Below are 27,998 nucleotides of genomic sequence, written 5' to 3'. Positions count from 1 at the left end.
CTTTGAATGTCTCACAAGTAAAGCAAAGGACAAAGAGAAGGAAAACAGTGAAAGAGGAAAATGAAGGGAAAGAGGTCAGCATCTGGGTATTCACAAGGGGAGGGATCCTTAATACACTTGAAGGAAGTTTCCAGAATCCCAAGATGGGTTAGACTGAGGTCAAGCACAGGGCAGAACAGAAACATTTTCAGTCTTGCAAAAGTTCAAAGTATTAACTCCTTTCCTCAGAAACTAACAGAAGATGCGTTTCATTATAACAAAGAAGAAATGAGAAAAGAGAAGGCTGAAGAGGGTTGGCAGCATGACCCCAAGGGGGCAGCAGTGCAGAGGCACAGAGATATGTCCTCAGGGAGATGGGATTAATAGAGACGATGGTCCTGGTGGGAAGCCTGGCCAGCTGTCAAGAAGTGGACCCAATTGGTGGTAAGTAACCCAAGAGAAACTAAAGGATGATAGTAACTCCAAGAAAAACAGAAAGCTAACGCAGAAATGAAGAAGATCCCAGTCTGCTCTGTGATTCACCTAAGGATACCATTCAGGTGGTCGTGATAATAGAAAATGTAAAAGCTGATCTAACTATGTCGGGGCATGAGGGGTGCAGGTTGAGAGGACACAGAGTAAATCTTCACCTTCCACAAAGGAAGGCAAATAGGTCATCCTTTTTTTAAGTTTTTTTTCCTTAGTTGTTGATAGATCTTTATTTTATTTATTTATACGTGGTGCTGAGAATCCAGGCAAGTGTGCTACCGCTGAGCCCCAGCCCCAGCCCGCAAATCAGTAATCTTAAGGTGGAGATCCAACAGCAAGACAAGCGTATTAGAGACACCAAGGTCAAAATATCAAGCAAAAAGTTAGGAACTATTAACCTGAGGAGTCAACAATATGTGTGTGTGTGTGTGTGTGTGTGTGTGTGTGTGTGTGTGTGTGTGTGTTGGGGGGAGTGGCTCTTTTTTAGCCCAAGCTTTGTAGAAAGAAGCATTTGACTATTTACAGGAGGGTTGATGAAGACAAAAGGGAACATTTTAAATGAACAACCAATGAAAGTAGGAAAAGGGCAATCACGTCCAACCCCCCTGGGACAGCCTGTCATCTTCAGGAACATGAAAGGTAGAACAGATCAGAAAGGCGAGCTGAGGTCTGACCACCAGGCCCCGTGCCAAGAGGGGGGCAGCTGGAAGCCACAGACTCTCAAAAGGGAGCTTCAGGCGGGGAGCTTGCAGGGGACGAGGAGGACAGTGTGAGCAGAGCCCTGTGGAGCCTGGGCCGTCTCTGCGGATGGGGGAATGTCCCCTCCCCTGCCTAGATGGTCCCTGCTCACGGCACCTTTGTGTCCCAGCTTTAGGAGGCCCTGGCCCTCCATCCCCCGCTGCGGGCTCTGCTCTGCCACTCGCCCGCTGTGTGGCCTGGGAGGAGCCTGCAACCCCCTGAGCCTCACTTCTCCACCCAACAGAGGCAGCTGGTCCACCTGCCTCCCGTGGAGGGCGGCGGAGGCTCCAGGGCCTTGAAATATGGAGGGGCTGAAGACAACCTGCCGGCTGAGGGCTCAGCTGCCGAGCCGAGCCGCTGTCGAAGGCAGGAGGACGCTTGTGTCAACAGGGAGTCCCCAAGCTTTAGCTTAAGCAAGAAGCAGAAACGGACCACAGACAGATGACAGAGTTGGAAAGAAAGAGAGGAAGGAGGAGAAGAAGAAAGATAGGTCTATTTTCAATTAATGGAAAGTCAGAAAACAAGCCACGCAGCTGTGCCGCAGACCTGCTCCGCCGTGGGCTTGGCCTGACACTGAGGCGGGGGCAAGACACGTCCTATGTCCCCTGGAGCTTGGCCAGAGCCATCTGAGCAGGAGCTTCCGTCCAACAGATCTGGCCAACTGCCCCCACCGGGAAGTCTCCCAGGCCAGGTAGGCACCCCAGAGCCCCTCTGCCCACCGGGCACTGCAGTCCACAGCCTCCTCTGCTGTACTCTCAGGGAGGGTCGTGGGCCGACAGGAAAGAGCATCATGGACGGCAAGGTGACACGTGCACAAAGGGACCCCACCCTCCTGTGCCACAGAGCCTGCAGCTCAGAGACCAACCCATGTCCCGATAGGAAGTGCCCTGCTGTGGCCGCACGCTTGGGCCAGGAGAGGACGCCCTGCTCCAGAGCCAACCAAAGCAGTGGTGAGGAGCACAGGAGCAGCCACAGAGGCCTCTTACAGCGCTGCAGGTGACCCTGTCCCCCCGCCCTCCCCAGGGCCTGCATGGTGTCCACTTTACCTCGGGACGTCTGTGCTCTCTGGGGCAGTGCCCTGCCTCCTGGGGCCTGGCTCCCCACCCACCAGGAAACCTTAGTCTTTCTGAGGACAAAGGAAGTAGTTTTTCAGATGGGCCTAGGATACAGCCACGAGGAAGCCCCAATCCACTTCAAAGTCGATCCCACCCACACTTTTTCCTCTAAATGATGCATAAAATTAGAATCCAGGGATGAAAGATGGGTTAGAAATGCAGCTTCTGGCCAGGACGGAGCGGCAGTGAACAGATTTGCTTTCCACCTTAAACAACCAGGTTCTTAGGAAAAGTCTAGACCAGAAAACGGCAGGTAGCTCAGGGCCAGGTGGGCTGCACAGCTGCCCGCTCTGCTCAGAGGCAGCGGAGGGAGGCGGGAGCCCAGGGGAGCCCAGCGGCAACGCAGATTCAGGAAACCAGAGTCAAGTCTGGGGGCCGCTGTGTCCACAGTCTGCGGAGCAGAGCCCCCCAGAGGAGGGAGCTGCAGAGACAGAAGCCCACTGAGATCTGCTCAGAAGAGCTACCACAGGCCCAGGAGGAGCCGCCAGGAAGCCCAGGCCGGACGTGGCTGGCTCGGGTTGCCTCGTGTTGTCAGAGTGCACACCTCACACACAGGACTCATGTCACCAGGGCCCTCCCAGCCTTGCCTCAGTGGTGGGGACACGTTAGCCTAGTCCAAGGGCAGCCCTGGGCCCAACCTCACAGAGCGCAAAAGCAAGTCTTGAAAGGACACAACTGACCCAGAGGGTCACATCCGCTCTTGCTCTTGAGGAAAACCTCAATAAAATCCAGCGTCTAACGTGTACGATTCACAATGCCCCACCCCTGAGGAAACGACCCAGTAGGCAGAGAAGCCAGAAAGGGATCCAGAGGGCAGGGGACGGAAATGAGAGAGAAAGTGGGACAAGCAGACAAGGACCCCGAAGCAGCAAGTAGAGAAAGGAATGAGCCTAGATATCACAGGGGAGGCCCCAGGCCACAGTGACCACGGTGTCAGGCCGACTGCGCAAAGTCAACAGCACCACAAGGGATCTTCACAATCATCCTGGGAAGCAGAGGCTTCTCTATCCACACTGGAGAGACAAGAACACTGAGGCACAGAGAGGCCCGGTAGTGGCTCAAGGTCACACAGTTGAAAAGTGGCAGAGCTAGGAATCTCCAGCCAACAGTTTGGCTTCCGAGAGAGAATAAGGGAATTGGAAAGACTTATTTAGTCACATTTATTAATATCAGATAATATCATTGAAAACAGGTTATTATTTACAATTATAACCAAACCTATAACACATCTGGAAACCATCCCCAAACACACAGCACCTTATGGACACTGTCACTCCGCGACTTACTGCCCAGCCGAGTGTGAAGGGGGCTCACGGGAGGGAATGTGGGGCAAACAGGAAGTCACCTGTGTGGACAGCCTGCTTATGGGAGTAACTGCAAAACTGTTAAGGTCCTAGAAGAGCCGAATAAAATAAGAGACACCCCCGCTTCTGGACGGACGGCTACTCTAAAACTCACCTGCAGGGTAATGACAGAAATGCTAAAGGAACTTGGCTAACGTTTTCTAAAATGGGCACGCGGCCTTCCGGGTTTCCAAGACATATCTGTGAGTCTGCATGGAGCCACCAGCAGGTCGTCAGGGGGCCTGGAGTGGGGTGAAGCGCCTGGCCCTGACTGCCCGCTCGGCCCTCTGGTGCTGCCTGACACCAGCACTGCCAGCGTCCTCCATCGACCCGTCAGCTGTTCAGAAAGCGGGCGGTCAGGAGGCCCGCACCGGTCTGCCCGTCCCTCTCTGTCCCTCCCAAGTTCACCTACGGCCCTGGATTCTGGGTGGAGCTTCAGACTGGCCCGGTGGGTTTTCTGAAAGCAGAGGCGGACTTGCAGGGGTGAGGGACAAGCTGCGCCTCTGCACCCATGAACCCCAGAGGGGCCCGGCCCAGGGAAGGGCACAAAGCAGTGCTCCCAGCAGGAGGAGGGAGAGCCAGGAGGGCAGGTGGGAAGGAGAAGCAAAGGAACATGGGAGGAAGGGCGGGGCAGGGGGGACAGAGAGTCCCCAAGAGTCTTCCCAGGAAGGTGACACCTTCCAGCCCTCAGCTCGCTGCTGCACAGCAGGACAAGGGGGACGGCGGCCAGCGGTTCACCCCAACCCTGACCATCACTGTGGTGGGTGAACCATCCTCCTTCCCTCCCCAGACCCCACTTCCCCTCAGCCACTCGGAGGAGTCCAGACCAGGGAGTGTCAGTCCAGGGCTAAGGGTGGACTGGTGCCTGCAGATTCCAGTCAAGGAGGGGCCCAGCGGTGTCCCCAGCACACTCCGCTGTCCCAGGTGAACCAGAGACCAGAGCCGCCCTGGAGGCACCCCATTCCCACCAGGCCATCCTCCCCAGGTCTCCTGGGCAGCTGTCAGAGGACCTAGCGCCATCTCCACAGCTGCACAGACCCTGAGGACCTCCCTCCCCTGAAACGTGACCGTGAGGGTTGATTTTAGTGCCACCTGGCTTGTGCTAAGGGATGCCCAGAGTGTTGTTTCTGGAAGCGTCTGTGAGGGTGTTTCTGGGTGACAGCAGCATTGGAATTGGGGGACTGAGCAAATAAGATCCTCCCCAGTGTGAGCAGAGGCCATCCAGCCTCGGGAGAGCCCAGCGGAACAGAAGGGAGGAGGAAGGGGACCCCGGGCCTTCCCCTGAGCAGGGCCGTGGTTTCTTTGCCCTGGGAGACGTCGGCACCCCTGGTTCTCGGGCCCTAGACTCTGGACTTACACCGCAGCCCAGGCCCAGGCCTGTGGGCAAGACTGAGCTGACCACTGCCTCGGCTTGCCCAGCTCACAGGGGCGGATCGTGGGCTCCCGGCCTCCACACTTGCTGGAGCAGATCCCCGTAATAACCCTCCTGTCGGTGCCTACCTGGGTGTACATCTGGCTGGTTCTGTATCTGCAGAACCCTGACTGTGACAGTGACCTGGCAGCCCCTCAGCAAGTGGGGGCCGTGGCTGCCCTCCACGATCACTGTGCAAAGGAAAGGGAGCAAAGTCCACCTGCTGAGCAGGGAGGCCCTTTAAGCTGCTGTCAGGGAGCGCCTGAGGTGGGCACCTGCCAGGTGGGAAGGCAGGCTGCAAGGACACCTCTCACTGAAGGTCACCGCTGATGATGCCCTGGGTCACGTGGCCCGGGAGCTGCTCCCCCACCGGTCACCGTCCAGCCCTGTCCTCCCCAGTCCCGGCACTTCTGCCTGCTCCTCGTGACTGCTGATGGTCAACCCCTACACACCCTGAAAGGAGCCACTGACCGTGCCCAGAGCAGGTTCTAGGACCCTGCACAGGTCCAGGCATCTGTCTTCTGAGACGAGGTACACCTACCTTAAATTTTTTTTAATTAAAAACAAAACTAGGCGAGGACACGGACAGAAGACAGGGACAAACACAGCTGCTTCACACGGCGCAGCTGGGGGCACCTGAACACAGTCCTCTTGGGAGCCCCCAACACAGGGCAAAGCACAGGAGACACGGGCACAGGCAGCCCATGTGGTGTCCACTCTACGCGACCCCGCGGGAGCCCTCTCCTCCCGACCCACCAACAGTGCACCTGCCTCCTGCTTGTTCCACCTGCCGCGGCCACAGCACCTCGATCCTTCCCTGAGGAGCATTTTAAGAGAGAGACAATTCTAAGTGTTTCTCATCAGGGTCCCCAAGTAGAGAGCAGGAGCAGGACCACCTGAATCAGGCCAGAGCTCGGGGACACGGTACCAGGACGTCACTGTCTCCTCAAACACTCAGGGAGCCAATGAGCAGTGCCCGAAGCACTGCTGGAAGGGGGCTGCGCAGGCTGCGGGGAGGGGGGCGCCAGGTGTAGAGGGGGACGTCCTGGAGAGGACACCCAAGCACAGAGGCAACGCCTAAGGACAGCAGAGGACGGAGCTCCGCGTCCAGGAAGTGACCTGAGAGGCGACTGCAGGAGCGGGCAGAACGCAGCCTGGAGAGCAGGAGCCCGAGGGTGCGCCGGACACAAGGACCAAACACGGTGACAAGGAGGGGCTGGAGGGAGCGGGGACGTGGGAGCACAGCCCAGGACTCACGGGTAAAAAGGAGATGGGGAGAAAAGACGACGCAATGCCCCAGGACAGAGCCAGGCATACGCACAGCGGGACCAGGGCCACGAGGAGCAGAGCCTGAGGTGACAAGATCTCCCAGCAGACACCCGGGGAAAGAGGCTCAGACAGAAGGCCCAGGGAGCGGGGGAGGGCCCAGGGGAGAGGGGCCACATGTGCAGGACGGTGACTTCCAGAGCACGGTGCTTGGGACAGATGGACGGAGCAGCCCAGGGGAACTCCACACACCTGCCAACGGCCAGCGTCACCTGCTGGGTGCAGAGAGAAGCCACCAATGAAGCAGACGCACCCACCTTTTCAACCAGGTCCTCAGGGGCCTGTTCCTCAAAGAGGCGAATCTTGTCTTCGATGCACTTCTTCAAAAGGTCTACCTTGCTTTTACTCTTGGACCGCGGCTTCCTTGTCTTGGACTGTGGGTGGAGAGGGGTCAGAGAAAACACTGGCATCAAGATGGTCACCAGCAAGCTCATGCAGCCCCAGGTCGCCCCAAGCCAAGGGAAGACTCTGGCTCACAGAACTGGCAAACTCCACCTGAGGCCAGCAGGATGCGTCTCTTCCTGGATCGTGCCAGGTGGTGGCCTCGTGACAAAGCATGCCTGGGAGAAGGTTACTTTACATGGGCACTCAGAGAAGGCCTCTTGGTGGAGGTGACATTGAACTGAGGGGTGAAGAGACTACAAAGCATGCTGCAGGCAGGAGCAATGGCCAGTTCAAGATCACGTGCATTAAGGAGGCGTGGCCCCAGAGGTCTACAACAGCTAGTTCAAGATCACGTGCAGGATCAGCTGCACCAGACTCATCTGCCCTTGAGACACGCAGGTGGTCCCCCAAAAGCAGCTGTCAATCATCATCCCAGTACAAGAGACTCTTCTCCAAGCCCATTAAGCTGAGGTGAGCAACCCTCCTTGGTGCCACTTGCAGAGAGGCCTTTTGTACACTGAATCAGCCACTGTCCACGACTATGGGAGAAGAGAGGAGAGCCACATCTCAGGTCAGGTGCCTCCCTTCCACCCAGCACCACACTCAGGAGAAGAGTACAGAAGAGTGTGGCTGCAAACCACGGGCGGCTGCAGGTGGACACTGTACCAGCTGGGTAAGGGCATCTGCATGGCCTCAGAGCTGTCCCCAGACCTTGAGGTCAGGACAAACCTGGGTGTTCCAAGAACAGTAAGACCTACCATGGCTGGAAAGGAGAGGACGGGGAGAGGGATCTGGGTAGGGGACAGAGACACAGGACTCCACAGGGTCAGATCCTGTGGGGTAGTGGCCAGTCCCTGCCGTTGAGAGGCCATGTTGTCCTGCCTACCTGCAGCTCGGGTGCAGCCAGGGCCTGGTCCAGCTTCAGGACCTCTGCTTCCCGCCAGGAGGTCTGGAATCTCTGCAGCAGGACGCGGGCCCGGATTTTGGGGAGGGCCAAGCTCCTGTCCATCTGGGCGAAGCAGCCGTGGACCTCCTGCCTCATCCTGAGCAGCTCCTCTTCAGACAGTGAGAAGGCCCAGCAGCAGAGCCGCCTGTGGAGGGGATAGTGGCATGTTCCACCAAGAGGAAACGCAGGTGTGGGGTTGGGGCGGGAGCTGGGACTTCACGGCCCAGGAACTAAGTCTCTGCATGGGGGAAAGGCATGGCTCCTCTGGGCATTCAGTCGGCAAGCCTTTGGTGCCTAATGTATGCGCTGGGTGCCTGATGTATGCGCTGCTGGGCACAGGGTCCTGTGGAGCTGAGACCTAGAGCTCAAGGAGGCGCCCAGGAGGAGGTCTTCTGGCATTCACGCCCGTGACCACAACCTGGCCCCGCTGGAGAAACAGACAAGAAATGAAGCCCTGTCCACCGACCCCAGGCAGCAGCACTGTGAGCGAGCGGCACCCAGGACAGGTCGGGGCAGGGAAAGGGTCCTAAAGGATGGAAACTGGCAACTGTCATTTATCACAGACCTACTCCACGCCACAGACCGTGCCGGGCAGTTTACTGCTATGCACTGAATTATGTCCCTCGGATGGGAATCTAAGGTCAGCACCTGTGAATGGGGCCATTTGGAAACGGGGTCTTTGCAAATGAAGACCCACTGGAGTGGAGGGGACCCTCACTCTGACATAACTGATGTCATAGGGTGGGACAGGCGAGGAGACCATCACGCGGGGCAGGAGCCATGTGACAACAGAGGCGGAGGTGGGAGTGACGTGTCCACAGACCAATGCAGAAGCTCAGAGAAGGGTGAGGAACGGCCTCCCCAGAGCCTCAGCCGAGCATGGCCTCCTGCACCCCGAGTTCACTCTGGCCACAGAACCGGGAGACAATCATGTGCCTCTGGTTTGAAGCCACCTGGTTGTGGTGCCCCCTTAAGGATCCCTGGGAATCAGAGACCGTGACCTACATCATTGCTGACCCTCGACTGACACGAGAGGAGACTGAGGAACATCCCCGGCCAGGCCCGCAGCCACTCCCCAGGGAGAGTGGCCACACGCTCACTTTCCCAGCTTTGTGGGTCCCAGGGTGGACGTCTGGATGGAAGTCCCTCCTTGACTCGGGAGGGGCCTGACCTCTCGCTCCTGCTTCTGACAGGGTCTGTCTGTTTATTCATCCACTTATTTAATCTCTGCAGAGCGACCCGGGTTTCTCTGTCACTCTGTCACTGTCAACAGGCTGCGTGGGAGTGGCTCTGTGGGAACATTTGCAGAATGCTTCCCAGGGAGGCCAGGGCAAGCCTCACACACCCGGATCTCTACATCCCGGTCACCAGGGCAGTTCTCCTGGGGAAGTGCAGGAGGATTCAGGATGTCCGGGGCCCTCCGAGGAAGACAGAAGGCCTGAGGGTCACATCACAGGCCGCAGGCAAGGGCCCCGGGGCAGGGCACCCTGTCATGGGGTCCTCACTCCAAGGGCCCCAGTTTCTAGAGCACTTCTAGCGATGCAGCCCGCCCCTGGCCCTCGCCCCCTGCACGGCCTCTCCCACTGTCTGCCGGTGACCGTCCAGAACCAGAGCACCCTGCGGGCACCTGGGTCCTATCGTGCACCTTCCAGCAGAATGGCCCCTGTGGCCTGGTCCTGGTCCTCTGCTACAAGGACCAGGGAATACAGAAAGACAGGAGGCAGGTCTTTGCCCTGGCAGTTAAGGTCAGAGTAGAAACCTAGGAAAGAAGCGTCCAGACACACCTTCCCTGGCAAAAAACAGGCCCTTCTCAATCCCACCTCTGGCTGGAGAGGCTCACGGCACCCCGTCTTGTGTGCAGATGGGAGGCTCATGAACCGTGTCTCCAAACAATGGTGCCAAGCCATCGTTACACAACGCCATGGAAACTGAGGCCGCAGCCCTGGGACCTTGAATCAGCCACGCGTAGGAGCAGCTCACGCCCCTCTTCAATCCTTGGAAAAACCTTGAAGAGCCCCGACAGCCAAGCCAGATTTCTCTTTCCCCGTTGGCGGCTAACTCAGTGGCGGTTTTAGTAATGGTCCCTGCAAAATGGACCCAAATGAAGTTGAAGAAAATGGCCACCCAGTAACGGGAACGCCGCGTCTGATTCACGTGCTGCAGAGTCCAAAGCCCGTGGACGAGCAGAGGCCTGGGCGGCATCAGTGCTGCCAGGGCCACTCACGTGCTCGAAGGGCCCGTAAGGGTCTGATTTGTGTGGCTTGGAGAAGACAGCGTCTCGGCTCCCGTGTCAGGAAAGCAACAACTAATGAAGATCAGGGAATCCATGAAGCCAGGAGCACAGAGAGAGGTGGGAAGAGCGGAGTCACTCACTGAGAACCAGAGGACATCACTGTGCACGCACACCTGGGGACCGACTCCCCACAGCAAGGTCGGTGCTGGGGAGGAGGGCTGGGAGGGGAGGGGCATTAAGTCCTTCAGGTCAGCAAGATCCTGCAGATGCTCGACCACCTGACACCCGTCCAAGGGTCCCCACGTAGAGCCAGGCTCTTACATAAACATTCGCTTCACATGTTAACCCACCTGATAGCATCAAGTGCTATAAATTATTTAATACTGTCATCCCTGTTTTATAGGCAAGAAAGATGAGACCCAGAGAGGTCAAGTAACTTGTCCACACCCACACAGCACCACCACAGGTGGTGGGTGCTGGAATTTAAAGCCTGGTCTTTTGTTCTACACTATCTGCATCTCTTTCCACACTGGTCATATCTGGGGCTCCTAGGGTTTCCAATGTACACCCAAATCTTTGTGGGTCTAATATACCACTGATGCCTCCCTCCTGGGCTGAGCTAAATCTCAGTCTGCACAAAGAACCGGCAGTTGACTGGGGCAAGCAGAAGACTCCCCAACTAGAGCCGGCTCCAGCTGGTCCTCACACTGGGTCTCTCCGGGGGCTGGAAGACATGGTGCATGGTTCACGCACTGGTTTCCAGTTCCTCGGCAGGAGTGCGGGTCGGCTGTGACCAGCACTGTGTCCCACTCTGGAGCGGGAGTCCTAGTGGTTCTGGTATTAATAAGAACCAGTGGCCCAATGAGCCAGCCGATGAAGGAGCAGGGGAAATATGGTGTGGCAAGGTGTGAGAACTGCACCAGGGGCCAATGTCAGTGCTGCCTGGACTCTTGGGGAGACCACGGGGTGGCCATGGCCTCACCCAGCCTTCTCCCCACTCTGCCTCACTTCTTATGGAAGGGACAGGGGGCAGTCTACTTCTCCCTGAGCAGTGGGCCGGGCCCTGTCAACCACTGAACCACCCACACTCCCAAGGCACCCAGGGCCCCCGTCCCCAGAACCCTCCTCCCCTGGCCCCAGCGTCCACCCTGCAAGCTGTGAGTCTGGGTGGCTGAGCACCCTCATCTGCTGGGTTGGTGCCCCGTGCTGGGCCACCCTGGGCACCGCAGCCCGGGCTCCCTCCCTCAGCAGCTGGGTGCAGGGCAGCGGTGGGGGCAGAGGGGACCTGCAGGGCCACTCACAGGAAGATCAGGCGCTCCCAGCACCTCAGCTCCGCCTGCTCCTCCACCGAGGCCTCCAGGGCGTCCTCCTGCAGCCTCTGCCTCACGCTCCGGACGCCCTCCTGGCCCCGCTCCCTCTCCTCGGCCTCCAGCTGCGCAGCGCGGGCGGCCGACTCCTGGCCGTGCTCCTCCAGGATCTGCTGCAGGAAGAGCCAGGGCACGCTGCGCTTGAGCAGCTCCTGCGTCATCCCCGAGCTCTGCAGGCGCCGCAGGGCCTCGGTGGCCTTCTCCGACAGCGCCAGGGTCAGGGCCCGCAGGTCCTCCAGGGCGGCCTGGTCCAGGCCCTCCTGCAGCTCCTCCAGGGCGGCGCTGTGCTCGGCCACCATGCTCCTCCACTGGCCCAGGTACTGGCCGGCGTCTTCAGCAGCCCGGAGGGCTTCGCCAGTGGACAGCTGCTGTCTCCGCTGCTCCTTGTGCTGGCAGGAAGGTGACAAAGGACGATCAAATGGGGGCAGGGTGGTAGGCACAGCCCTCTGGGAAAACACTTCGGAAGTTTGTGGCAGAGGACACGGAAGGTTTAGCGACTCCCCACTCCTCCCTGACAATCTCACATCTGGGAAATTATCCTTCAGAAGATCAAAGAAACTATGTTGAAACTTCATGTTTGATGTTCACTGAACAAGACTTATTGAGGAGGTAAAGTCAGGAGGCCGGCCATCTGGATTTCAATCCTGGCTCCTCCATTACAAGCTGAGTGACCTGAATGAGTATCTTAACCTCTCTGTGCCTCCACATCTTGCTCGGTAAGATGGGGATGTGATGGGACCTCTACACTGTGTGGCTGTGGCGATTACGGGTGGCCTGATATGACACAGCCTCAGGAAAGCCCTGGTGCAGATCAGGCCAGGCCAGGACTGCACATGGTGATGTTGTAAGGGAAAAGCCAACGCGAGCGCCACGTGAGAGGGCTCCAGGAGGAGTCAGAAGGGGCCTGGGGAGGGGGGAGGCTTCGCCGTGCTCAGGTTAAGAAGTGGGAAGAAGAGGCCGGGGAGAAAGAGCCGAGGGCACGTAGGCCTCGTGGTGGGAAGCCTGACGGGAGTGAGATGCCACGGGTGTCCTTAACAGGCGTCCACAGCTGCTCTCGTCCTACTTGACCAGAACATGAGGCGGCCTGCCTTCTGCTGGCGGTTCCTGGTGACCAGAGAGGGTCCACTCCTTCCTTCTCCTAAGGAAGGCCCCTGGGAACACGAGAGCAGAGTCTGCTCGGTGACGCTCCATCCTCACCCTGGGCCACTCAGCCTGCAGAGGACCGGAGGCTCTCTCCTGGGGTCTGCAGTCCTTCTGCTAGTCACTAGCCCTGGCTGGACAGGCCTTCAGAGCTGGGGCTCGGGCCTGTTGTGGTCCTTTAACCTGCGGCTCAGAGAACAGGCGGCGCCCCGATGGCGTACACTGCAGTGACGGAGGCCAGTCCCAGGCTTCACACGGGGCCCAGCACTCGGTAATGAAAGGCATCATCGTCCTCGTCACTCACACCAGCCGCCACTTCCCTCCCCAGGCAGACACGGCTAGTCAACCACGGCCTCTGATGCGCCACCATGAAGCGGCACTCCAAAAAGTCACCACCCATCAACTGCAGATGGCACAGGCACTGTCTGCCCAGGTGCCCTGGCGGACCCAGGGTGGACGGCAGCCGTGACCTGGAGGTGCTGGCAGAGGTTACCCAAAGAGGAACGGCGCGGCACCTGACGTACCTTCTGAAGCAACTCTCGTCTTCTCTTGGTGACCAACTTCTGGTGGAGCTTTTTCTTTTCCTGCTTTAAGTCGTTTTCCAACTTCTGTTTTATAGAAAAGACTTCCGTCTGAGCCCGCTCCAGGAGCACTTCCATCTGGTCTTCGTCCAGGTACCCCGCCCTGCGGAGAGAGACCAAAGCCCGTGAACCCCGAGTGGCCGGGGCTGAATGTGCGGCTCCTCCTTGGTTTGGTTCGGATCAGAAAAGCCTTTACCCTCCAGGAGGAGCATCGGCGGCTGAGACGTGACGGAAACGCCAGCTGACCAGCTGACCAGCTGACTGAGCTCAGGGTCAGGTGGACGGGTGGGAAAGCTCAAGGCAGGACGGACTCAGCTGTGAGGGCAGGAACGGCGGGATTTCCGGAAAGTAGCCATCGCAGGGCCAGCGGGGCGGGGAATTTCCCAAGAGGAGACAGTGGACCAGGAATCCCGGTGTCAGCAAGGACAGGAAGTCCAGGAGACGAAGGCCAACGAGAGTGGCCAGATCACACAGGCTCGGGGTGCACGGGCTGCGGTCTTTCCAGAGGACGTCAGCCGTGAACAGGTGGACTCAGCCAAGGTCACAGAAATTGAACTGCCACTGTGGCGCGCTAAGCCCTGGGATCCGAATTCAAGAGCTGAGCAGTCCTGAGGGCTTCCCAGGCACCATCACTGAGGACCAGGGGGGCAGTCTGGCCCCTTCCCCTCCGTCCCTCAGGCGCCCCTTCACCACATGACACCTTCTGCCGCGACGTGAAGTGGCCCTCACCAGATGCCATGAGCCAGATAAAGCTCCCAGCCCACTGTCTACCCGGCCGTGGCACTCTGTCCAGCAGCAGAGGGCCCTCCCTAGGGGGTGGCATCATCCAGGACGCTGACTCATGAAGAGGAGAAGGCCAGGAGGGAGGAACGCGTCCCTTCAGCCTCACGCCGTAGAGCACACACCCCACCCTCCTCCGGCCCCTGCTGGAGCTGACACTGCAGCTCCGGGGTTCCCAGGCCTCCACCTTGCACTGACTACGCCCCCAGCTCTCCTGGGTGTCCAGCTGGCAGAGGGCAGGTGGTGGGACCTCCCCACCATGAGCACGTGAGCCAATTCCTACACCCAATCTCCCACGGTCTCCAGTTGCTTCTGTCACTGTGAAGACCCGACTGCGACAACCTTCTCCCATCACCACCTCTACTCCACTCTGTCTGCACCCCAGGGCTGGTCCCCAGCCAGCACAGGACAGACCCTCAATGGAGGCATCCTGAGGCTGTGACCTGGTAAAGGCACGGGCACTACACACTTCAGAAATCTCAATGTCAGTCCTTCAAAATAGAATTTAAAAATCAGAGGCAAGATCTCGATCCCCAGCCACTGCTCACCAAGGGCACCCAGCTGTCAGGCCTTCAACTCAAGACAAGAACGCTCCCTTCATTGGAGCGCAGATTAACCAGGCATGACGAGCCCACTGCAGGGATGATTCATCAGCATCTTGGGGTGGGGGCGTTCACATAATTTATACCTCACAGAATCCTCTTTCACCAGAGCAGGAAGCTGTGAAGTCCTAGTAAAATGACCCAAGTCACAGAACCAATTGCTAAGCCACAAACTGTGGTAAGAAAGCCAACCTCACGGTCACGTTCCTGTTCACTTTAGAGCTTCTCATATCCTAAAGAGAGCACATCTCATTGTTTACAAGTAAGCTGCCTGAAAGAAAAGCCAAGCAGGATGCCAGAGAGGGATATCCCACGTAGAGACCGCTGCCCACCACGTTCACCTGACCACGTGGAGCCCAGGTGCTGCTGAGAGAAACTAGCCAAACCAAGAGAAGCATCTCTGTGCCTTTACACTTCACGTCAAAGACAAATGCGAATGCCAGGGCGCACCAGGGCCCGTGTGGGCTGTTCCCCCACCACCCCATGGTCATCTTTTTCTCCAGAAAATGGAGCTGGAGATTTGCTCCAAAACATCCCAGGATGGGGGGACATGTAGCTCCACCATGACTGGCAGCAGGTTAGTACCTGAGGAAGCAGAAGGATGGGCACGTGGGGTTCATCACACGACTCATCTACCACGAGTGCTTTAAAAAACAGTATGACGCACGGGGTTTTTACAACTGAGGACTGTTTTTAAGAACAAGTAGAGTGATCTTTGCATATTATGAGCAAATGGAAAGAAGGGAGCACTGGACGGGGCAGGTTGCTTGGGGCTGGGCTAGGCTGGGGGGCTGGGCTAGGCTGGGGCGGGGCTGGTCTAGGCTGTAGCGGGGCGGGGCTAGGCTGGGGGCGGGGCTGGGGGCGGGGCTGGGCAAGGCTGGGGCGGGGCTCACCTCTCGTGTTTCTGGATGAGCTGGGTCAGCTGCGCAGCTGCAGTGCTCAGAAGGCCTTGCACCCGGGTCTCCGTGCACTGCAGGTTCTGGACCAGGTACTCCCTGTGGCCAAACCTTTTACTTAGATGATACCTCTTAGTAGCTTGGAAGAAATCCATCAGCTCTTCTACATTCTCCTGTTTAAAAAAGAAAAAAAAATTTTTTTTGAAGTATGTCTCATTAAACGTTAGAAAAATTGTCAGAACTTAAAATATTAATTTTCCTTTCAGAAGAAAGCACAGGAACAGAAGCAGTGATTGACACTTTTATCTTCCTTGCTCGGGACAAAGTCATATGCGAACCAGAGAGCTGAGACGTGCATTAGACCTGGCTGCCAAGGGCAGTCAGCACGGTGGCCCGCGCACCAAGCAGGACGCACGTTCATGGCTTGGGCTAAGCATCCTTCCGCCACTGCAGAAGCTCTGGTGAGTCAGCCGCCAGCCCACCCCCAGGGCACTCCACCGATGCAGGTGACACCTCAGGCAGGCATGGGGCACATGGTGGCAACACGACCCTTCATCCCAGCATGAACAGATCCACACGCAGGAGGGACAATGCCTGGCCCACACTGGGCTCTCCGCCGCCTGGTGCTGGACCAAGAGCCTACACGCCTCATCCCTTAATCTAGGCGGAGAGGACATCGTTACATTTCCAGTGAGGAAATTGAGTCCACGACACACGGCCGTGGGCACTGAGCGGGATGTGCAGGCCGCCCTCTGAGTCCACCCCGCTGTGCTGTCCTAGTGGGGCCGTCCCAAGTCCAGCTCCACCAGCAGCACTGGAAGGAGACCCACCTAGCTGCATCAGCTGGTCACAGAACAGCGCCTGTCCCATGGTCTTGTCCTCTTTTCCCCACCTACGGGAATACCATGCACAGCAGGGATTACCAGAGGGTCCCCACTGCGTTCAAGGGGAGACCTGCGATGCGTGGACCTTCTCCTTTCCATGTAAGAGCCGTGTCATCTCTGGGCACTAGCACCGTCCACACAGGGAGCAGCTGGGTGTCCACAGAGGTGGCTTAATACTGCCACTTCCTGGGGTTCCTGGCACCGGAATCATCGGGACATTCCCATTCCTCCTCCTCGGAGCTGGACCTGAGCTTGTAGGGGACCCAGCTGGCCTCCAGACTCCCTGAGGGCTCTGTGCCAGTCACCTCCTTAACCACGACATATCCCGGTGACACGTGCTCTTCTTAGTGAGGGCTCTGCACAGAGGGTCAGCACTGCCCGTCATGGGAGTAAGATGACAAGAAAACCCTTCCTATACGTAAGGTGGTGAGTCTGAGTCCTGCCCGTGGACCTGACAGAGTTCCTTCTGAATCTCACCAAAGGTTTATGAGCAAACACTTAGATCAAATGTAGAGGCAGTGTCTTCCCTTTCCATTCTGGGGTCTCCCCAGGGTGGCCCTCCCTTCCCCACATGCTCCAGGTGGTGACTTGCTGTCTTCCTGGGTGCCCGGGGCCATCTCAGCCCTACTCCCTGTGCCTCTACCAGGACCACACAACGCCCAGGCATGGGCATGCCGGTCTGTCTGTGGGTGGTCAGGGGAACGCCAAGTCCTGTGGCCCCATCGCTGGGACCTGCTCACAGGCACAGGTGTGGCTTCCACGTCCACACCTTGTCCAGTGGCTCTATTTTTCACCACTGCTTTGGCAACAGCCGTAACAGAGGCCAACGGCACACCTCCATGTCCCCTCCCTGTGCCCTGGGCCTGCCGAGGTGTCCCACGGCATGTTCCAGTGTGGGCAGAACCTGCACTTCTGCCGCAAGTAGAGAATTTTAAGGGGGAAATCAGCCAGCAAGCTGACCTTCTGGGACGATCTTCACTTGTGAAGCTAAAGCTGAAATAGCAGAATGACTGCTCCATCAGAACCACAGTTTTGCATTCTTCAAACGAACACCGTCATGGACCAAGGCACCGTGACACCATCAGCCCCTGCAGACTTGAGCAGGCCCAACGGTGCCCCAATCTCTGGCACCATTCAGAGTTGCTGCTGTATACACACAGACTGGCTCATAAACTGGAAGAGGCGGCCTCTCTAAGGATCGATGGCCACATTTCTAGTCCTAGTCAATCCACAAGATTTCGCAATAGATAGGGGTTTGCTCTCAACCACCATCACCACCACCTGGAGCAAGTCACCAACACCCGGGAAGACCTGGGAGCAGAGCGATGAAGGCCATCCTTGCGCACCAGTGACTGCGCCCAGTGCCTGCAGAGAGCCTCATGAGGCCTCGCGGGACCGTACACGGCAAGGCCGGCAGGCTGGGGAAAATGACTGGCCCGTCATCTAAGAATCGGGTTTGGATTAATAAGATCCACACGCACGCTTACACACCAGAAGACACGCACACCCAAGCACAGCCAGACACTGACCCGAAAGCCTGGGCTGGCACGGGGACGTGAGTAACGCCGACACACCATGTGCACGTCCACTCTGTCACAGACCTGCACGTCATACCAGCCGGGCAAAGCACTGCCTTCAAGGATCAGCTCCTGACCTCCTCCTCCGCCCTGTGAGCACAGGCCTGTTATTCCCACCTCACAGGAGAGGACACTGGGCCGGGGCAGCCGGCTCAAGCTCACTCAGCTGACCGGGGTGGCACTGGAATCCGGTCTAGGTCAACCTGGTCCACGGCCTGCGCCCCAAGCCACCATCCCCCTGCACACGGGACAGTCACCCCCACAGCAGGGGCCGAGAAGAGGAAGGAGCTCACAGGACAGAGCACAAACCAGAGGTGGGGCTTAACTCCAGGAGAGGAGCGGTTTAGGGAGGAGTTGGGAAATGACGCCTCGGTCACAGGGAGCCGAGCGGAGGCCTTACCTGCAGTTTAGAATAATCTTGCAGCAGCATTTTAGCGGCCTCTGGCTTCAGGTCCCCTTTCAAAATAGCACTTTTTATCTGGGCAAAAAAGATACTGTGCAACTCGTTTCTCTGGAAAATGGCCAGCTGCCTGTGAGCCTGTGCGAGGTCTTCCTCCTGGTGCAAAGCCAGGGCGCTCCTCAGGTGCTCCTGCTCCAGGCCGTGGAGGGTCCGCAGCAGGCCCCGGCACTCGGCAGCAGACTGCGGAGAGAAGGGGCAGCAGTGAGCCTGGTGCTCTGAGCACAACCAGCCCACGTGGACACGGTCACACACGTGGACACATACACTCACACATGTACATTTAATACATAAGGTGCACTCAGCAGTGCTGTGTGTGCATGCCATGCATGTGCACACGGTGCCCAGAAAGGCACACACATACATGTTCACAACCACAGATGCAATCTGCACACGCGCCTTGTGTGTGACAGTCACACAGTACACACACACACACACACACACACACACACACACCCAGAGGTGCACACAGGCACAAACCAGAACACACATGGAACTCACGTGTGTGCACGGGCACGCACACACACCCTGTCCCAAGCTGTCATGATAGGGCTGGGAGATGCCCTTCCAACCTGTCCCCACCCTGTTATCTGAATGATTTTCCAGAACAGTCACAAAGCAAAAAATTCACAGGGTGGAAACCTGCACATCAAGCTGCTTGAACAGAGCCTGTGACTAACGGAGTCTCAACGGCCGCACAGCTCGGCCCACGAGATCATCGCGTCATCTTTCATTCTCAGCTTAATTGAAGACAGAGATGCCAGCAGCCAGGCCTCAGCTGGAACCCTTCGGGTAAAGGAGGCAGAGGAGGTATCAAGAAGTGGCTGCTGGCCCACCTGTTTGTTGGGGGTCCCTTGTGAGGAAAGGAGGAAGTGCACCTCTGCTGAGCCCTAACGCAGCTGTTCTCCAGCGTCTCAACAAGACTCGAGCCCTAGGAGGGAGCTGCCCTAACCCCACACGCGTGGTCAGGATCCTAACAGGACCCCAGGACCCCCCTCTTCTGTAAATGTCACATAAATTCCCGTCCCTTGAATGGGAGTATAAATTTGAACATGATGGGATGGTCACTCCTGTGATTAGGTTTTACATGACATGGCAAAGATGAAAGTGTCCTGACAATACAATTAGGTCCCTAGACAGTTGACTTTGGGTTAATCAGGGGAAACCATCCTGGGTGGGCCTGATTTCATCAGGTGAGGTCCATGAAAGAGGGACTGCCCCCCCCTGAAGAGAGAGACCCTCTCTCACTAGCCTGGAAGAAGCCAACAGCTGTGCTATGAACTCTCCATGGCAAAAGGAAGCTTCCAGAAGCAAGGAAGTGAATCTGCCAACAGCTTGAATGAGCACAGACCAGGACCCTGAGTTCCACAAGAGACTGGAACCCAGCAGAGCCCTTCCCAGAGCAGAGGGGTCAGCGGAGCCACGCCAGGGTCCTGGGCACAGAGACCCTGAGGTCCCAGGGAGCACTGCTGAGGTTGCTCAGGGCGTGTTCTGTTGCAGCCACGGAAAACAAACAGCCTGCACCCCACAGAGGACCAGGGGTGCAGAGAAGCTAAGGGCCCCTCCCACAGCCCTCCCTGCTCGGCAGGACGCTGGGCTCCAGGCTCCATTTCTCAGCCACACGTGGGGAGGGAAGGCAGGGACGGGTGCACCTGCGTGAGGCAGGTGTGGGCCCTGGTCACGGGGAGGGGCTGTGCCCTGGCCAGCAGAGGCCGGGAAGGCGGGAGGGGCTGTGCAGCAGAAGCCAGGGCTGGGCTCCTCCGGGCTGAGTGGAGGCTTGGAAGCTCCGGGGGCCTTAGGTTCTCTGTCCCAGGAACATAGCCCCCCTGGTGGCAGACCGGTCACCTCTGCGTCCGCTCACTCACTGAGCACCTGGCTCAGTCTCTCCAGCCCCTTTCACTGATCTTCAGCTGGTTCAGGATCCAGGAGGAAGGGAAGCATTTACCCAGGGCCCCTCAGAGAAGCCCAGCAGTCAGCGCGCAGCAGCCCTGGGGCCGGGGAGACCAGAGGGCAGCCCACCTCCGCTGCCCCCGCATCCGGCATCCATCTCGACAGGAGGGCTTTGCTTCAGCCACCCAATCACAGCTCCACCTTTCTAAAAAGCAGGCTCTATAGAAAGGATGGACTCATCCTGAGTCCCTCTATTGCAGAGCAATGGCATTTACAGGCGACTGGATCTAAATCAAAGAATGCAATTCACCAACAGCAGAGAGAGGGTCAGGGCCCGACTCCGGGCATTCCGCTAGGGTGAGTAGCTGGGCAGGTTCAGGAGGTGGGGGCTGCGGACGCCAGTCTCCAGGCTCCGACTTCTCAGCCACACGGGTGGGGGACAGAACTGAATTTTACAAGCCCCAAACCTCAGTTTACTTTAATTAACAGGAATGAAGTATGGAGTAAAACCCACTTAGTTTCTCATAGCTGGGGCAAGAAGCAGTCAGACAGACAGACAGACACACACACACACACATCTTAAAACACAAATTTCCGTCCTGTTTAGCATTATATTTCTGCACCCTCATGCCATAGTGAACACTCCTTAAAATAAATATGGACAGAACCCCACGCCTACTTCCACAGGCACCGCCCCTCTATTGGGAGTTCAAGGCCTTGTGGAAATGTGTCCCACAACTAATGAAGCTCAACATCCTGCAGCAAAGATGAGAAGACTCAGCCAAGAAGCAAGATGCCCACCCCCAGGCCAGCCAAGCAGGGGGCTGTATATGCAAATGGGTGAGGAAACCTGTCCTGGAAGGCACCAGGGAGTGGTAGGGAGTGGGGCAAAACAGAAAGGGCAAGTCCTCCTGCAGGAACAGGAACAGCCAGCTCACCAAAGGGGTTTTGTGAAAATAAGGACCAATGTGGTCAAATTTTCTCATTCTTTAAGAGAAGCTGAAAATCTGTATTTTTAATGTACAGTTTTATATTTTAAATATTGTCCACAGATGTGTATTTTTAAAGGAGCATTAAAGTAGTGGTCATTTACCCTAATCTCCCTATTGAACTTTCTAATTAAAAAATGGACTTTTCATGGAGAGGAGGCGTGGACAGGAGAGGCCACTGCAGTTCTGATTTGAGAAACGGCCCTGCAGTGGGCTGTCCCGGAACAACCGCCTCGTCGTACGATGTCGAGTTTATACCACGAAAAAATGTAAAATCGTCCTCAGGAAATCATGACTACCAGATGACGCTCCTTGTACTCAATTTAGCAAGATAGGCAAACTGTGAAATCGTTTCATAAAGACAAATCCACCCGAGATGGTTAAGACGTACGCCTTCTCGCACACGAGGAGTCTTTCCCCGAGGTCTTCCCGGGGGCTGAGGGGGCCTGGGGGAGCCAGCGCAGGACGCGTGCCCGATTCCTGGCCTCAGATGGCTGGGCACGCCTGGGTGCAGGAGAGACAGGAGGGGACGCAGCCCCCGCTGCCCGCGTGGCTGCAGGAAGCCGGGCTGCGAGGCGCTGCCTCTCTGGGCCTCGGTTTCCCCACCTCCTTGTGCAGACGGTTCCCACTCTGCTCCCTTCTGGGGTCTCCGGGAAGATGACATTGAGCCATGAGCCACAGTGCACATGCCCACGGGGGGTGCTGTGCTAAGCACTGGGGTCCTCTCCCCTTTTCTGACATTTAAATTGATTTAACTGACACAGAACATGGCCCTTAAGCATGGTACTGGGGACCACGTGACGTCGGGACACACACACACAGTGTGATGTGGATGCACATTGAACACGGTTTCTCTATCTGAAGACAGGCAGATGCTGCTTCCAGCTTGGGAGTCACACAGGACCTCGTGGTCACCTACAGCCACCTATGGGCAGCGGCACCTGGCTCTGCTCCCAGGCCACTCAGCCCCATGGCCCGCCTCTTCCCATCCGCCCTGAAGCTCTTTGCAAGTGTTGACTGCCGTCTCGGGACGCGGCAGGCGTCCTTATCATGCCATGTCCAGGAGGGGAAGGAGACCAGGGGACCGGGCCCTGTGCTCTGTGGAGCCGTGCTTTGAAGCCATAAGGAATTGCACGGGCTTGGGAAGGTGAACAGGTCTTCCTCTGTCCTCACTAGAGTTCCTGACTTTAAAAAACTGACACCGTCCACTTTGCTCCCCTCCCCACCTTAAACTATCCTGGGTGGAAGGATGAACTTTCCTTTGTTTTATTTTCAAAGGCCTGCAGGACACGCCAGGTTGCTTAGGGAGCCTTAGTTCCTGGACGGGGAGCCCTGCAAAGACCAGGAGGAAGGAGCTCTAGGCCCTTTCACAGCACAGACGGTGTTTCTGGGAGCACACAGAACAGGTGACCTGCGAGACTCAGGGTGTCCTCCCTGGCACGCCAGCAGGTGGGGCGAGGGTGCGGGAGGCTGCTGCCAGCCCTGCAGATGGGAGCTTCAGGAAGCCTGGGGAGGGCCAGTGGGCCTCAAGCAGAGGCCAGCCCCGCAGCCCAGCAGCTGCCCTCCCACCCCCACAGGCAGATGCAGCAGCCCAGGCAGCCACTAGCCAAGCCCTGGAAAGCCAGGGACACCCAAGAGGGCGGGTGCCTGTGGCTGGCACAGCAGGGGAGCCACGTGCCACTGCAGCCCTGCGGCGTCCTGGCTGGCAGCATGCTGCGCGAGTCACGGGGCCGCCTGCAGGTCCTCGGGTGGTGTCTCCATGACCCACCTTCCTCCCTGCCAGAGCGGGACCCTCCCACTCCTAGCCCATGAGCCAGTGAGCTAGGGTAACGGGGGACGTGGGGCGCTCTAGCAGCGCCCGCCCCTCGACCACAAGCGTGAGCTTGGACTCGCAGCCTATGTAATAAACAGCACTTCATAAGTTAACGTGTGGTTTATGTGGCGAGATGAAGCGAAAGCAAGCCCGACATGCAACTAGATGAACTGCATTCCCCCACCCACCCCACAGCCAAAGGCGAACACGCGGGCATGTGGGGCAGGACGGGGCTGAGCTGGCACAGTGCCCCGGGGGAGCCCAGTCAGTGGCCTCTATGAATGCATACAGTAGGAGCTCAGTCAGTGGCCCAGGCCCTGGCCAAGCCGTGGTGTGGGTCCCACCTTTTCCCCCAAGTCCTTTCTTTTGGGCTTTAAGGTGAAATGGGCAAAGTGCCATAAAGGACCACACCAGCATCTCAGATTTCACAGCCACACCAGCCTGGGGCCCTTGGCCATTTGTTTTTTCTATGACTCTCATTCTGGGCCCATTCCAGGCCAAGCAGAGTCAGGCGGGCAGGCGGTCAGTCAGGCCTGCTTGCCAGCTAGTGCCCTGCAGCACTCTTCAAGCCCCTCCTGGAGCAGGTGTGATTCTCATGGGAAAATAGCTGAACGCATTAGCAGAGAGGGAGGGGCAACGAGAGAGTTCAGGGGCCCAAATCCCAGAACGGCACACTCAAGGCCTTCTTTCCAAGTGCCAGGGCTCAGGGGGACATGGTGCTGACCAGCAAGGTCGTGGACACAGCAGGGTCTGCAGGCAGGCTAGAGGTGGCTCAATGACAGCACACCCATCTGTGAACCATGCTCTCTGCAGATGGAGCCCTCTACCCTCCATGACCTCCCACGGCACCAGAAACGAATCTTTATGGTAACATGGCAGAACGGTGTCTCATCTTTTCATATGTGAGGATTCCTCATGACACTATGAACTTAATGCAAGAACCATGTCTCACTTTTCTTTGAAACATCAGTGCCTAGCCTAGGCCTGGGAGACAGTAAGTGGTCAATAAATACTTGCCAAATGAATTCTAGATGAGTGGATGGACGATGGGCGGATGGGCGGATGGATGGATGGATGGATGGATGGATGGGTGGAAGGAAACATGGATGGGTCGGTAGATGTTTAGATAGGTAGGTGGATGGGCAGGTGGATGGATAGAAGCGTGGGTGGATGGATGGGTACATAGGTAGGTGAGTGAATGGATGGATGGATGGATGGATGCAGTCATGGTTGGAAACTGGGTGATATGTGGATGGGTGAATTGGTGGATGGAGGCATGGATGGATGGGGTAGATGGATGGTGGATGGGGAGGGATGGACAGATGAGTAGACTGATGGGTGTACTGATGGGTGGGCGGAGGGTGGATGGACACGGGAGTGGGCTGGTGGGGGACGGGCAGGTGATGAAGGCGAGGAGTAGTGAGGTGCAGACCTCCGGGACCTGGCTTACCCGCTCGCTCACACGCTTCAGCAACTCCTCTACTTCCTCCGTCGCCAACATCTCCCGCTGATACTGGTTTTCTGTCTTCTTTTTAGTTTCCAGGTCACACTCAGCTGTCAAGGCCAGCATCTTCCGGTCATACTCCTCTTGTACTTCCTTTTCCAGGAGTAGAAACTGCTTTCTGAAAACAAGAGCCATCCTTCTCTCCGCCTGGGGGGAAAGGTGGCCGCCACTGGTCAGGCTCCTCAGCAGAAGGGCAATGATGTCCTTGCTGATTTGGGTGCGACAGGCCTCCAGATCTGCATCCGCCTGGTTCAGGGTGGCGATCTCCAGCCTGGGAGGCACAGAAGTCAAGAGAGCCCGTCACACCAACCACAGCAGGGCCACGGCCCACAGGGCACCAAAGCTTGACTCACGGAGGCCACAGCCTCCCTTCCTTCTCCCACTCCTTTTCCTTCCCCCCTTGGCTCTGCTCCAACCAGCTCCTGAGGGCCGGTCATGGAGTGAGCAGACCCTATTCAGCAGATTTGTCAGGTGCCATGCTAGGAACAACTGGGATGGGAGCCATCTCAACAGGGTCTCTGCCAACAAGGAGGAGACCAAGGGGAGGAGGCATAGCTGACGTACTGAATGGTGTAAAAATAAATTTTATTTTACTTTTTTTCCAATTAAAAATTAATTTATGACAACTAAATGTAATGCTATATCCTGGAAGGGATCCTGGAGCAGAAGAAGAGCATCAGATTAAAAATTAAGGAAATCTGAACAAAGCGTGGGCTTTAGTTAACAGCAGCATATCAATATTTGGTTCACTAACCGTAACAATGTACATAAATGAATAGACGTAATGACTGTAAGAAACATAAGAGGTTAATAACTGGGGAACTTAGGTGCAGGACTTAGATCTCAATGTTTCTGTAAATCTAAAACTACAGTCTACTTGAGAAGTAGCGACGAGGAACTTCCCTAGGCCACTAACGGTGAGCTCTGTGGGGGGCGTATTACACCTCACGGCAGCTGGAAGAAGATCCATGGGGAACGTCGACTCATACTCATGATTTAAAAATCTGGAAATCAGCCAGGCACAGTGGCTCACACCTGCAATCCCCGTGTCTTGGGACGTCGAGGCAGGAGGATGGCAAGTTTAAGGGCCTAACAACTTGTACCTTAGCAAGACGCTGTCTCAAAATTTAAAAATAAAAAGGACTGAGGACGTAGCTCAAGGGTAAAGCATCTCTGGGTTCCATCCCCAGTACCACAAAAGAAAATCTGGAAAATAAGGACGAACAGAAAAAGACTTTATTCAGTGTGCATCCACCGTGCAATCAGAATCACTGATGGCATTTTGCTACATTTTCTTCCAGTTTTTCTTCCTCTGAATATCTTTTCTACAAATGTAGACTATTTACAATTTTACCCACTTTTTTCCAGTTAACATTGTAACCCGCACCTTCCTGGGGTTTCTAAAAATTGTAACCTTCCTTGATAACGGAATAGGAACATTTCACCCTGTGATGGATGCCATTCAATGAGCCTCTGTCTACTGTATATTCAGGTTACTTGCAAATTGCAAGATCTAAAATAACCCTGAAATAGACAACTTTGTACAGAGCTTTCGATAGGCACAGCAACAGCCTTGGTACAGATTCCTACAGAAGGAATCTTAAGGTCAAATGAAGCAGTGTCTCCAAGTCCCTCGGAACATGTCCCAAACTGCTCCCCAGATAGCTCCTGACAACACATTCGGGATCTTCCCACATCCCAGCCAATGCAATGTTAAAAATCCTTCATAATTTGATAAGAGAAGATGGCATGCAGTTGTAAAAAAAAAATGCAAGGTATAGAAGACAGCTATTAGAGAAATTTCCAAGCACCTAGAAGCGGGGGGAACAGGACGATTCCCACATTACCCAAATTCCAACACTGCCCGTGTGCACTGACTTGTTTCATCTACTCCCTGCACTGAGCATTTTAAAGCAAATCTCAGATTTGTCATTCCACCTGTTGACGCCCCAGCACGCTCCTGTAACCGTCAGGGAGGGAGACAGACACAGAGAGACCCTGGAAATAGATGAGCTTGTGTCGGCTCACTGATCTGCCGACTCTACCTCCCTGGCTACTGGCAGAAGACGCCACCCAAAACACCCTGCTCTGTTGTATTATTTAGTCAAAAGCACTTTAGAGACATAAAATTCAATAAATGACAGTGGGTAGAGGAGCCCTCTGACCTTGCCACACCTTAAAAGCAGGTAAGGTTTGCACCTGGGAGACGCCCTTCCTGGACCTGAGCCTTCTGACAGACAGGCCTTGCTGACCGTGAGCTGCTTCCCCCTCAGCCACCCCGCCCTGCCCAGCTGCTTTTTCTCAACGTGCCACTCGTCATCCAGGGCGATGCGTTTGGCTCTGCTTCTTTGTCTCCTTCCCGGGGGGACCTTCAAGTCACATAAAACTTCTCCAAACGATTTGCCTTCCCGTGACTCGCTCAGGTCAACTCTCCCCCTCCCATATCACACTGTCGTATTGAAAATATCGAAAATAATTCTAATAATTAAAATCATGCCACGTCAACAGCCCGCGAGCCTGAGCTGCAGTCACCTGGAAACCACACAGGACAAGACCATCAAACATTCCCGGACAATGGAGGCGTGGGAGAATGGTGTCCACTGGTACCTCCCTCTGGACAGGTGGCCTTGTCAATGAACCTCGATGCCTGACGAGGAACTTCTTCCCTGAGCAAGGTGACACTTGGAACTGGGCCTGTCCCTTGTGGGACGCTGAGAATCCTTTGAACTCCAACAGAAACAATTCTTTAACATTTCAACAAGATATTTTTGGGGTTTTTTTTCCCCTGTTTAATTGTGACTTAATGGTTCATGGACATTTACACATATGCACATGTGTTGTTTTTTCACTTCTAGCATTTCTGAAGCTAGTTGTTCTTCACAGATGGGTAGGTTGAGAACTAGGATGTTTGATTGGTATATTTCAGTCTTCTTTTTTATTCATTTTCTTTTATGGTCATTTTTAATTTTTAAAATTTTTACTTTATATATATTTTCCTCTCACTTGTCTGTTTCCCTTGGTTCTTTTCCTCTTCTAACAGCCAATCCATATTGTTCTCCCTTTCACTCTTCCTTTAATTTTTTTACTTCTATCATCTCTCTTCCTCCCTCATAATCAATCATAAACACATCTGTTCTCTCACCATTCAAAATTGTAAACCCTTTTGCAAACTTGCTATTTTTATCACAGGCAATATCTAATCACATCATTTCTGCTTATTGTGACAATTAATATTGTAGGCATCTTAGCAGGAACTATTTGATTTAGTGCTCTAATTGTTTTCAAGGGTTGTTGTTATGACTTGTCTCTGCCAAATCAGTGAGGTACTAGAAACCTTCAAGGACACTGTAAGTCTGCAGGGTAGAACCTACTGCCTCAGATCCACACTGTCATATGGGTAGACACACAAACAACATGAAAAAGCAAGGGAACAAATCTCCACAAACAAACCAAGATACTCCAATAACAGAATTCATCAATATCAGAGTGGAAGAAATGGCAGAGAAGGGGTTAGAATGTACATGGCTAACACTGGTCTGTGAGGTACAGGATGA

At 55.8% G+C, this 27,998-nt stretch overlaps 1 protein-coding gene across 8 annotated transcripts in view; it reads right to left on the bottom strand.

Moving 5' to 3' along the window:
• Window positions 1-27,998, bottom strand: part of Evc2 (EvC ciliary complex subunit 2) — a 97,948-nt gene that overhangs the window by 20,347 nt on the left and 49,603 nt on the right. For all 8 annotated transcript variants that reach the window (XM_078021009.1, XM_078021010.1, XM_078021011.1 and 5 more), the window contains 7 exons: window positions 24,391-24,715; window positions 18,192-18,431; window positions 15,328-15,503; window positions 12,996-13,155; window positions 11,266-11,720; window positions 7,672-7,876; window positions 6,659-6,775 (listed from right to left, as the gene is read on the bottom strand). In XM_078021009.1, coding sequence (XP_077877135.1) covers window positions 6,659-6,775; window positions 7,672-7,876; window positions 11,266-11,720; window positions 12,996-13,155; window positions 15,328-15,503; window positions 18,192-18,431; window positions 24,391-24,715 — 1,678 coding nt within the window. The remainder of the gene's footprint in view (window positions 1-6,658; window positions 6,776-7,671; window positions 7,877-11,265; window positions 11,721-12,995; window positions 13,156-15,327; window positions 15,504-18,191; window positions 18,432-24,390; window positions 24,716-27,998) is intronic.

This window comes from Ictidomys tridecemlineatus, chromosome 9 (assembly GCF_052094955.1).
Source record: "Ictidomys tridecemlineatus isolate mIctTri1 chromosome 9, mIctTri1.hap1, whole genome shotgun sequence".
In the NCBI taxonomy this organism is placed as follows: domain Eukaryota; kingdom Metazoa; phylum Chordata; class Mammalia; order Rodentia; family Sciuridae; genus Ictidomys; species Ictidomys tridecemlineatus.
The sequence above is the reverse complement of the archived record's forward strand: the minus strand, read 5'-3'. Positions and strand labels throughout refer to the sequence as shown.